Source organism: Diachasma alloeum, unplaced genomic scaffold, assembly GCF_001412515.2.
Source record: "Diachasma alloeum isolate Michigan unplaced genomic scaffold, Dall2.0 Dall_scaffold_00782, whole genome shotgun sequence".
In the NCBI taxonomy this organism is placed as follows: domain Eukaryota; kingdom Metazoa; phylum Arthropoda; class Insecta; order Hymenoptera; family Braconidae; genus Diachasma; species Diachasma alloeum.
The window spans coordinates 599,573-612,844 of NW_021680912.1; the positions used below are offsets into that span (position 1 = coordinate 599,573).

The window sequence follows — 13,272 nt, forward strand, 5'->3', positions numbered from 1 at the left end:
CAGTAGTATGAAACTTCAACTGCGTGAAATACACAGCAGTATGAAAATTCGGCTGCGTGAAACACACAAACTTCACGCATGCGTGGAGTGTATGGAGTGTACGGGAGTGATTCACGCAATGGTGCGAATAGTCACGGCCATTTATTTATCTCTCGTGGGACAATACTTCCACCTGTCATCAGTGATCACGTACAAAAAAATTTCGTACAAAAACCTGTCGAATTCGATAGGCAATTGGATTTCTATTAAACTTTTATTGAAAATTCCGCTAATTTTTGGCCGATCGTATTTAAAATCTGTAGGATTTCCTCTTCTTATTCAAATTTCATTATTTAGACGTTTTCTGCACGAATTCCTCGATAAGAATTTTCAAAATGGTTTTCCACTCTATTTTCCTTTTCTCGTCATTAACGTATGTCCTTTGAGAACGGGTTTCTCTTGCGTTTGTCCAATGTTTTTCATAGATAATGTTTATAATATTCCGCAGCAATTGAAAAAATATTCTAACTACCTGTACTACACAGTTTATCTATTTACACGTGGTAGATTGATAAATTTCGAATACGGTGAATTCAACTCTAAAAAATGGAAATTCCGTGAAATCATTTCTTAGTCGATTCAAACAATTATTAACAAATAATTTCTCATTTTATTCACACTGCGATTGTTGTCTCCATCAACATCATATGAGGATTGAAAAACTCAATAATTTATGAGAATGCAATAAATTAAGTCATTTATAGTTTTTTTTTACACGTGTGATTGTAAATATGACAGATGAATGATGATAATTCTATTATCACAACTCGAATGAATCCTCTTTTACTTCGGAATTTCGTTCGCGGTGGAGAAAACGATTTCTGAAAATATAGCAGTAGGATTCAGGTAATGGTCTCGTTCGTGACATTTCATCTGCATTTTCCATTCCATGTTCTTTATCGTAATGACCTGATTTCACAATTGCTGCAGTTTTCAGTAATATTCATGTTTTTGTTTTTTTCTCGAGAAAATTGCCATAATTATTCACTCAGCCTTAAAAGAATTATTCATGAATTTCGGATTTTATTCCCGTTTTACGGTTCACTTTACTCAATTGAAATCCAATGGAAATTTGATTTTAATAGAAGATTGCCATTGATTAATTTTTGTGACTGGAAAACTTTGAAAAACATTCTTTACGGTCCCCAAATGACGATTCACGGCAAATATTTGAAATGAGTTTAATCCCTGTCCATTCAATTTACTCTTCATCTCGTACTTTATTTATTTGATGGAGGGAAAGGACTTATCGACGAAATAATTGACAGCCTTCAGTGGCAAGTGTACAGTGACACTGATGGATCCGACCTAATTCAAACGAAAAACCTTTTTTTTCGTTTCTCCAGGTAAATCTACTAGTGGCATCTGGATACATATCAGCGTACAAGAGTGACAAGGAGCAGCCACTGTTCCGGCACTCGCTGAGTGGCTCATCCAAGCCCCAACCAGTGGCTGCAAACTCCCAGGATGCCAAGGGTGGCAATTTCCTCTACCTTATCAAAGGCGACGATGGCCTCTATTATTATCATCTGTTCAAGGTCGAGAATGCCGAAACGGTGAGTGAAAAAAAAACATGATCCATCATTCTCACCCCCAACTTATATTAGGGACCTCGATTTAGCTGAGACGGAGCACTTCAATCACGTCAAATTCAGATAAATCTTTGTTTCGATCGATCAATAGAGAATCATCGTCTAATTCAAATCGGACTTTCTGCATTGGAATCAGTTGGTCTCATTGAGTACACGCGGTTACATAACGTGATTTCAAATGCCCACTCGTACACTCAATGAACAAGATGACTAACAAAACGTGACGTTTGACATGAGCATTGGGGTTGGGATCTCTATTTCTAAATCAAACACAAGGAAACAGTGGCAGACAGTTTGGCAACTTAGCTCTTGGGTACATCTCCGCAAGTATCAAAGTCCAAGCTAAACTGATGACGAAATTCCATAAATTCACAGTATCCTCTCGTTACCGGTGAATTTTGTAAATAAAATTAACGGGACATTTGATTTATCGTTTGAAATATTTTCCACAGTTTGACAAACACGGTGAATTATAATGCGCAGCAGTAAAAATTATTTCACTCGCAATAACGAATGTCCGTAAAATTTCTCATGAAAAATCGTCTCGTTGCCGGACAATTTTGTGAATAAAATTAACAGGAAGGTTAATTTCTCGTTTGAAAAATTTCATAGTCTTACAAACACTTCGTAGATTATAATACGCAGCAAGGGAATTATAAGTTACAATTACGAATGATTTGCGTGCAATTGAAGGAGTAAACAAATTCGTAAAATTTGTTTTTCAATTGAAATTGCAAAACATCACGTGCGGCTTGCGTGGTAACGGCATTAAATACATTTTATAGTTGAGTGGCACAATTCTTCGAGTCATAACAACAACATGGGGGAGACAATAACTCCGTATATAGCGATTGAATCGTCTGACGAGCAACAGGTAATTTATGAATTGGGCATTTCTGAATATGTCGAGAGTATTTGTCGGCCAAAAATACACCGCATGCTCCAGAATTTCACTCGTTACTAATTTACATATCGACTTTAATACGAAAGGGGAGCCCAGAAACACGTTGGCTGCACGTGCTACTTCGACTGCATGTCCAAATAATTATTTATAATATCTTAACACAGATATACCTCGTTTGACAGAACTTGTTGGCTTCGGCTCTTTGACCTATCCATAGCGGGGGAAAAAAAATGAAGAAAACTCTAATGCCCCGTTCTCTCAATTCATGTTGGAGTGTTTCTGAAAATAGCAACACGTGAAAAGCACATAGTGTTCACGCGTGAAACCAATGACCAACTATTAAGAGACCAGCCATGCGGGCTAAAGCTGAAAGGAACACTCAACGATATATAACTCAAGATCGACTCAATCGTCTTGACGATTAATTCAATTGTTTATGGTTAGACTGGAAATAACTGGGTTCCATTTTCATCTTCGCTAGCGTTGTTCCATTAAGCGAAACCTTGATTTTCGTACCGATGGTCAACAAAACCACTCAAAAACTAATCCAAAATTCTAAAATAAAGCGGGGAAGTACTTGAGTGCATTGAGAGTTGGTGGATCTAGTGTTTAGATACCAGAATTTATGAGAGTTACTTTCGAAATGCTTTTAGCGTCGAATGAATTCACTGAGACGAGGGAAATTGGATTTTTTCCTCGAAATGTTACAACTCGTGCAAGATTGCTGCATTTTTACATGGATTTCTGTTAAAAAGAATACATTTTACGATTACTAGACATTAGGAGTAATTTTTGTTTCTCACTGAAGATGTCGAAAAGCTAATAAAAAACGAATTGAGAGTTGGTGAATTAACCTGAGACACCAGAATTTACGACAGTTGTTCTCAATTCACTCAAAAATTACTCCATAATCTCAAAATAAAGCAGAGAAGTGCTTGAGTGCATTGAGAGTTGGTGGATCTAGTGTTTAGATGCAAGAATTTATGAGAGTTACTTTCCAAATGCTTTTAGCATCGAATGTATTCATTGAGACGAGGTAAATTGTATTTTTTCCTCGAAATGTTACGATTCGTGCAAGAGTTGCTGCATTTCTAAATGGATTTCTGTTAAAAAGAATACATTTTACGATTACTAGACTTTACGAGTAATTTCTGTTTCTCACTGGAGATGAAGAAAAACTACTAAAAAACTGCTGGAAAAATTTTGAATGACAAAAGTAATTGAGAATTGGTGAATTAGCCTGAGATACAAGAATTTACGACAGTTATTCTCTAATGACTGTAGCATCCAATAAATTTACCGAGACAAGGTAAAAGTCTCGCATGAATTTCCGTCCTCCAAACCCCATAGTGTCTCATTTAGTGTTATCGCTCCCTCAAGGTCTAGGCAATGACCAGCTCCATCAAATTGGGGCCACTGTGCTCTCCGCAAGGTCTGCACTATGTGGTCACATAGATTACCATCTCTCGACGTGAATAAACAGTCCCCAACGGGCACGAACTCCCTATTCACCAGAAACTCTTACGTTTTTATCAACCTCCATCTCCATAGACCCTATTGATTCTCAATTGCTGAATTTTCAGACTCACGTAAGTGTGGTTTATGTCGCGTGTGGACTACGTGAGAGAGTGCATTTATTGTGAAATACAGAGAATTGTCAGGTGTACTTCAAACTCCACATTTCAGCATTTTTTCCCCGGTTTTTTTTTGCTCTTTTTTCCCCACTTTATTACTGGGTATCCAATGATTCTGGTAATTAACAAATGCTTGGGTATGCAGAATCACTGGTTTTATTGGGACAAAGATGAGAGTTGATTAAATAATCTCGTTTCGAGCGGAAGAGTTACAAAACCGTGAAAAAAACTGGCTCTAGAAATGATTGAGAACATTCTTTCATGCAGACAAACAATTTTAATTAATAATATTGTCTTTTCAAGAAGAATAAATCCTCTCCGGTGAAATGAAACGTATTTTAACAACAAAACGAAACAATTATCAATGTAGAGAATTTCCCAAGTAAATATAATCGCATAATGAAGGTAAAGAACATTAGCTTTATCATAATGTTTTGACTGAACTACGTTAACATTCATCAATTTCTTGATAAGAGGAAGAATAATTCGTTAAACAAAGAATACTGCACTTTATCAACAAAACAATTATCAATTCAGCCTTTTCTTTACTCTATACATTTACGTGGTATTTTCCAAGTAAAAATCTAATTGTACAGTCAAGATAAAAAAAATATTCTTCTGATGATTTTCTGAGTGATATCCATTAACATCAATTAACTTTTTGATGACAGGAAAAAAAATTCTTCTCGAACTCATTTTTTTTCCTCATCAACGCAACAATTTTGAATGCAGTCTTATTCTTACTCCCCACATTCTCGGAGAATTTCCTATGCAAATGAAATGGTCAAGTAAAGATAAAGTACACGAACTTCGCGATAACGTTTTGAATACACCCCATTATATGAAAGTGATCACAAGTACTCTGATTACACACATTGTTGCGTTCACAAGTAGAATAAACAAGAGGACACATTCGATTAAGTGGCCCTCGAACTCATCAACGACTGTGATAACCCATTAATTGAGTGATTTTGTTATTCTCAACCACACGTGTACGAATTCACAACAATAACAGATATTCAATGCAATAAACTCATCTGTTGACTCCTGGCTCGAAAATCGCATGCTTTGCCCACCCGATTTTACCCGAGCCAATCATAATTCTTTCGTAAATTTCCCCTTGCACAAACAACCAATAGCACATGCGAATAATGCACTGTACAATACCGTTAACTGGTTTCTCTCTTTAACGCTCGTACTATTATTAAATTTGTCCTCAGTGCGATCGGGGTATCGAAGTTGTCCCACAACAGTCTTGATTCAGTATTAGATTTTCATTCTTAAGTCACGCACGAATGGACGTGCACCGATATTACAAATCCAACATTAAAGTTCATATTTTTTGGGGAATGTCTCATGACTCTCTTGTGACATTGTGAAGTTGTATTCCTGTTTTTTTTCGAGTTAAGGAAATTTTTTGAATTTTTTGGTAGCAGAGGGGAGACGGAAAGATTAAAAGTGGATTATTATTCGTATCTCGTAGACGGTGAGTAAATGCTCTTGCGGGGATAGTAATGTTGAAGTTTTCGGAAGATTTGGGGAATTTTTTAGCCACTTGAAATAATTCCATTTCGTGGGAAGGACAACGTTTTGCGCACAGAATTGTGGAATCGTTCTGTTTACATCTGGTGTTTTCTTTTTTTTCGGTTTATTAAAGAGAGATTATATGGGAATTAGTAATTCTTCATTTAAGTAGGGGTTTGTTGTTCGTTGAAATTCTCTTCTACGACTTTCCGAACAGTTTGCACGCGTTTCGTTATTAAACGTTCTGAGATCTAAAATCGATTCTTCATTTAAAGCTCTCAAAACATTTGGAAAATCTCAAGAAATTATTTTAATTATATATTTAAAAAATCACGGAAAAAATTTTTAAAAAGTAGGTTTTGGAGGAAAATTTATAAAACAATTGAAAAAGTGTAATTTTTGAGTGTTACGACTTCTTCTTATGAATTATTTACAAGGAAAAAATGTTTACAAGAATAATAATTCCGCAAAATGTTATTTGAATAACCCTCAACACCCAAGAATTTAAAAAAAATATTTTTTCACATAATTTAACTGACAAATTTAATGATTGAAAGTCTCTCAATTTGTATTGCACTTGAATATCCTTACGTTTAATTACATTGATTTGCATATTATTTCGCATTACTAATGATCAGTTATGAAAGGACGACGTGTGAAACGTCTCATACCGGTGCTCCACATTCTGATTTTTCCAGGATTTCTTTCATTAATTTTTTATTCCATTTCAACTAACATTTGAATTGACCCACGTTGGCACTTTATCCGAGTTAATGGGCACAAGTTGAAAAGTGGGTTGATGACTCTCCACAAGTAGTCTGATTTCCCCCTGGATTTTTCAACGATTAAAAATCCATTTTCCCCTCTTATCGAGACTGCACATTCAAATGACGATCGAGTGTAAATTTAGCAATAGTGAAAGCGATAAGAAGTTATACAACAGTTCACATTGCCCATGGTCAGTTACGATAACTGCCGAATGACTGCAGTATACCTGTTACGCCTCTGTTCATCATCGTCACCTGTAGCGTGACTGAATATTTTTACACAATTTTTCTTCTCACATGTAAAAAATTGTTTTCCTCGACCCTGATGTCCATGATTTTATGTTACGTAAAAATCAAAGACGAGAGTGGGCACTTGTGCATGTGCACACCTCTGCTGGTTTATTTTTGGGCTGCCACGTGATGACTCGATGATACTCATAATTTATATCGCAATCCCCCCCCTCTTGCCCTCCAGTTTTTCCGCCACTCCATTCAACATCTCCCGCGAACTTGAATTCACTCGATCCATTCATCATTTTTTTTTCGTTCCTCACATCACTTTTTCCCTGGTACTGACAAAATAATAGATTATCTAGCATTCAAGTTCATGGCCCAGTGAATCTTGATTTACATCAATAATGGACGAGATGGTAGTGGACAGGGTTCATTTAAAAAACATTAAACAATAGCTGGAGAGCTATTTCGTAACAATGCAATCGGTTATCTTCTAGGAAGTTGAGTGCATGAGTTGGTTCAATTGCATACTTGACTTCTACTGGCCCCTGCAGGATAAAGACTCGTGTGGTTTTTACTCAATGCTGACTGGGATGAGGCAAATTGATGGTCTTGCGTTGGTGCATTGGAACATAACATCGAGAGATGGAAGAATAATTGAGAAGTTTTATAGAATTCAGCAGGAATTCACGTATTTTTTAATTCCGAGTAGAATTGAATTGGCGAATTATTTTCGAATGACAATTCCAGTCATATTCAATTCACATTATTAGTTGGGGTGACAGTACGATTTTTTTGCTTATATGTATATCTATGATGGGAGCAATACATCAGGCATTTTTCAGTTCATTCTTCACAGTTACTGAACGGAAATTCAAGATTATGTGAAGCATACATTTTCGACTCAGCTTTCTATTCATTTATTCATGGCATCGGTGTTTGTTATGATTGAAATATCGGGCAATTGTAATGATGTTTTTAATGCTGTTTTATTGAATTCAATTTAGCGAAAAAAAGTCATAGAATTGCAAATTTTAGCGAAAAGTCAATGAAATTAAACATTTTTAAGCATCCGACGGCCGAGAATACCTCAATTTCCTTGAATTTTTAATTGAAACATGAATAAATGAACTTGAATTTTCTATTTTAATTTTTTTTCATAAAATTGTGAATTTTTAATGGCAAAATTCTTTGACATTAAGATGGAAAAAATTCGTAGAATTTCCAATATCACTGAAAATTCAATGGAATCGTCAATTTTTCAACACTAGAAAGATGAAAATCCCTCAACTTCAATTAAACTTCATCAAATAATGAACTGAAATTTACCATTCCCATTTAATTCCCTAAAATATTCACGATAAAAGATAGAAATCATGACAAGAAATAGCAATACCGTTTGGTTATTGAATAATAAATACGCTCAGTTTATCGTCAATGTCCTACAACTGATGATTCCCTAAATATTCATACAATCCTTCAATATTACCATGAAAATATAATATTGATGCCACTATTCCTCCCCTAGTAAACATTCTGAATCCTCGATATTTCCCTTCTGCATTTTCATCCTGTCACCCTCGGGGTCTCGACAGGGCGCGCTCTCTCAATACCTCATTAAGATATCAACAAAACAGACAGACTAAATTACCGCCTCAACACTTCAGCTCGTTTAAATGCATTATGAATAATTACCCAAACATTATGCCGTGGAATTATGGATGAGTGGAGACAGTGTTTTGTACAAAACACTGTCTCGTAGATTAAATTGGCCATTCTATAGAGTCAAAACAACACTTACGTAGGTCCTACGCAATTTCCCTGGGACTTCCTTTGAAAATGCCGAATGATCTTTCAAGGATTCTGCATATGCAGTATACGTCATTCTTCGAAATAGATCAGTGAAATTTCGGGGAGGTAAACAGTTCGCGATGAATGTTTCCTTTGGCAAATTCGGAGATCTCTGATTGCGGGTTTCATAGTTCAGTGGGTGCCAGTCTGAGAAAAGCGGTGGTAATTTATTCTCTGAAATAAATTTTCTCTCCAATATCGGATAATGCGAACGAATCTGATTAAAAACTAGAAAAAAAACGAAATACATTTTTTTTCCCCACATTTTAAGTGCAACATCATGTAGAACTGGTTTAAATTCCAGTTTCGTCATTTTTTTTTTCATTTGCATCTCTTATTAGATTAAAATATTCAAATCCTGCTGCCAAATGAGGGACATGATGAAAATTTCGTCATTTACAAATCACGAGTTAATGAGAAATTCAATGGTAACTGTAGATTTTCCCTTAATTATTCAGCGGAGATGAGTAAAAATGAGGAAAATTGAGATGAATATATTCTTAAATTCTAAATTAATTGGAAATTCAAATGAATGAGCAAATAAACATTAATTTTCAATTGAAAAATCGAATAATTTATGGAATTTCTCTTTAAATTCATAAAAAATTTTATTCGAAACTAAAATTTGATGAGCTCTTTTTGCCAAAATGTAACTCAATGTCACTCTTCTAACAATGACACCTAGACTGTCCATGAAATTCCAATTTTTAACACTGCAAATATCTTGGCCGAAGTATTTAGTATGCGAGATAAATGTGACAATAAATTGCTAAGAAACGTTATGGGATGTATTCGAGATACCGCGCAGTCTCATCAACATTTACAACGTTTTGAAGATTGTGTGAAGCATTCCAAATGCATGTAAAAAATACTCTCAAGCTGGCTCCCAATACGCGTGAAGAAAATTCCTAGAAAAATCAGTAGAATTTATTATTTTTTTTTAATTAATTTTATGAGTCGCCCCCATTCCCGTCTTCTTCTTATTTCCCTGAAAGAATCAAACAAAATTTGGAGCCGAGGAATTCCTCTAGGAAATATTTTAAGAAATAAAATAAAATAAACTCCACTAGTTATAAATTTAACCAATTTAATGTTAAATTTTCTATTCAATTTATTGAATATTATTATTTTTATTTTTATTTTAAAAAAAATCGTCCAGATGAGCTAAATTGTCTGAATCGAATATAGAATTTTCGACAGAATTGTCTGAAAACTAATTGAAATCCAATAGAATTTTCCAGCGAATTCGCTTGATTTTTTTTCTCAATTTCTTCGTGCGTAAACACGACAGAAAAACATTTAAAAAATGAGAAAGGAACACTAAGATTGACAAGACCGATTGGATGAGCTCATCATCAAACAATATTTGTCTTTTCCAAGAGGGCAGTGGTCTCAAAAGGGAGTGGCGTCAATAACCATTTCTATCGATTACTCTTGTTTATCACGTCAGCCTAAAAAATCCCTCATCTTTCGCCCCTCACATACATTTCCACTCCTTCAAGCCTAAAAAATAATCCAATTAGACCTCACGCAAACGAAAAACCACATGACCGTCTGGGTCTCAAATTTCCCCAAAGAGCAGTGAGAATAAAAAATTTAAATACAAATCAGAACGAATTCAGCGCCTCAGTGCAAATTACTCGTCTTGACCTTCGTACCAATTCATTTTTTTCCAACTGTTTAAAGTTCTTGTCCTCCTCTGTTTTCCCATCCGTTGGAGGAGTTACGATGTGAGAGACTCGTATTCGCGAAAGAGAAGTCACGCAACCGGAGGGGAAGTGAGAGAGTCGGAGGCGTCGCGGCGCTTCCCCGCGACACTAGCCAGTCTATGCCAGTGCGTCCTCACGTCAGGGACCACCTCGACTCTCCCGTTCTCCAGTTGGAAATTAACACATTTGAGGCGATTTTATGAACAACTACGAGTGATTAATTGCGTAATTAAAACTTTAGTGAGTGACGCGCATTGAATGAAATTAGCCGGCTGTTTTTCCGCGGAAAAATGAAGAAAGTGCAATGGGAAAATTGAGGAGAATATATGAATTGATTTTTGGGGATTTGGAAATTTATTGAGGAGTACAGAGTTCGTTCATCATGATCACGGTGCCGGTGGGCACTTCCAGTCCCTATTTCACTGTGACATCGTTCAGCGATGCTAGCACACTCAGGAAACGGCCACTGGTAAGGGTGTGATGATTGTTCGCCTTCACGAAGATGAGAATCAAATGCCGGGAGCAGAAATCGCGGATAATCGCAGCGCAAAAATAGAGAGTTGAAAGATAAAAGTATATGAAATTCTGTTTTATGGAAATTTTCATCAAAATGTCCATGTGCCATTTCATTCTTCATGCGATGCGCGGTGCGGATTAAATTAGGCAGGACGATACGAAAATGAAAATGATTCATTTGTGAATTTTTTGGTTGTCATTTTTAGGAATTTACTATTTAAATTCACATGTGACTGTCGGTCGAATTAGCAGGAACTTGATGACGATAAATCTCAGATCAAAAATAGAGAATTAAAGAGTAAAAGTGCGTAAATTCTTTTTATATGGAAGTCTCCACAAGAAACATGCGCCATGTGTTATCTCGTGCTTCATGCGATGCATAGAAAATTAGGTCCGTGCGAAAATTAAATGACTATTTTATGAATTTTATCGTTGCAATTGTTCTGAGTTTCAGAATTCTGTTTATTTAGAATTAAATTCAATGTTTTTCACAATGAAAAATGTGGCAGGAATGGACATTACGGAAAATATCAGCTTCAAAATAGAGAAATAGAGAACAGATGCATTTGAAATTATCTTTATCCGAAAATTATCATCGAAAAGGCCATGTGGCGTGTGTCATCTCACTTCTCATGCGATGATAGATGTATGTAAAATTACTCGGACCATTGTTTCGTTTGAATTTTCTCTTTCTTTCCACTTTTTTTTAAACTTCTCAACTTGTACTCGTGAATATTCAAGGAAATTCCTTCTTCAGTCCAGATGAAAATAAAAACGATTGAGAACCATGAAATTCCTGGCGATTAGTATTCTCAATTCCCAATACATTCAAAATGCCAAAGTGAAATCATGAATAAAAAAAATGTCAAGAGCTGGAATCACAAAAAATATCAGCCAAAATAGAAAAAATGAACAAAAAAGTACATAAAACCCTCTTCACACGATAGTAATTACTAAAAAGTCCATGTGTCCTGCCATCTCCCTTGTCATGCGATGATTGATGTGTACAAAATTAATCAGCTCATTGTTCCCCTCGATTTTTCACTCTCCTACCACATTTTCTCGGAAAAAAACGTCTCAACGTACGTTCGCCTGAACGCATTTCTAAATCGGTATCCTCGCCCCTCCGGGGACACTCGGAATCTGACGACACTGCCAACGATATCTATAGATTCCACCGTTTTAACAAAATGTAGTATAAATGATCATCGACTTTCTAAGAAACTTATTATCCAACTGCCATGATTATCAGTATCTCGCTGTGATTTAGCACGCAACGTCCCATCCATTATTTTCCCAACAATTTTCCATTGTTGAATAACCAGTCCCAATCTCCATTCCACGTTCAACAATAAAAATTAAAAAAAAAACACAACGAGGGGGAAAAAATAACAGAATATTTCAAGTGTCTGAGAAAGAGGAGAACGTAAAATGAAGTAAAAAATATAGTCGTAAATTACTCAATCAATTACGTGTGATTGACATCTAAACGTGACATAAATGAGTAAAAATTTAATTCGACGTCAAGTGCACAATGCGACTAGTTGTGCTTTCAAACAATATGGATTAGATCCACAAGCACAAGCGTTAAATCAAATATCCCCTCGGGGCCCAATGGAAATGCATTCCATCACGTGTTTACGAATTCAATTTGTACTTCAACATTTGTCTGTTTCTGTTGCATTAATTCACATTTCAATTCTTACACGCACTTTTTTCAATCATTTGTTATTTCATTCAGCCAAGTGCAGAGAAAAGAGGCCTTTTATGAATAGAAATTTATGGTAATGCTGTTTCTCTCTTTTCTTTCAAAGAAATTCATTGAAATATTCATTGGCAGATACCACTGTGGCTTTTCTTCAGATTCACTGTGAATCTTCAAGAGCTCCGTGACTCGACTTGAGCTCTCTGGATTCCGGAAGTCGGGGAAAAAAATATATATTCACACGAAGGCCTCTCATTTATTTTATTTTCACGCTGGGAATTCAAGGCGACGATTATAAAAAAACAATCGCATACATATGGTCTTCATTTGACAGATTGAAAAAGAATGGCCATGTGCATTGGCTTTATTACTGGGTAATAATAAAAGTAAGGAACGTAATTGGATAACAGAAGCCCGATTGGTTGCCTGATGTTTGAGTTTTCTGTGTCAGTTAACTGACTGCGAAATTGTGTACACATTTTATATGTGGGACATTCGTATTGGCAAGTTGTTCAACCTTTCGAGATGATTGAGACGACCACTTGTGTGAGACTGAAACTAGCGAGAGATTCGGCAGTGGACGATTCGATTTGGGTGACGGTGGAACTGGCAGAATATTCGCCAGTGGAAAATTGAATTTGGGGGATATTTAAACGTAGGAGAGTCAAATAATCATGTGGACGAATGTTTTTTAAATGCGAAAGAGAATTTTCGTCTGAATTTTCCGTGTCAAATCCCGGAAATTTTTATCGTGTTTAATTTCCACTGAATTTTCAGGAAATTTTGTCATTGAAAAA

At 35.8% G+C, this 13,272-nt stretch overlaps 1 protein-coding gene across 4 annotated transcripts in view; it reads left to right on the forward strand.

Moving 5' to 3' along the window:
* The window catches only part of LOC107044673 (TBC1 domain family member 1), a 32,298-nt gene that overhangs the window by 11,106 nt on the left and 7,920 nt on the right, over positions 1-13,272 (forward strand). Inside the window, exon 5 of one of the 4 annotated variants that reach the window (XM_015266630.1) lies at positions 1,386-1,595. In XM_015266630.1, coding sequence (XP_015122116.1) covers positions 1,386-1,595 — 210 coding nt within the window. Of the gene's footprint in view, positions 1-1,385; positions 1,596-5,446; positions 5,656-10,391; positions 10,724-10,754; positions 10,828-13,272 lie in introns of those variants that run through there. The other 3 variants (XM_015266632.1, XM_015266631.1, XM_015266633.1) reach the window with 3 other exon arrangements.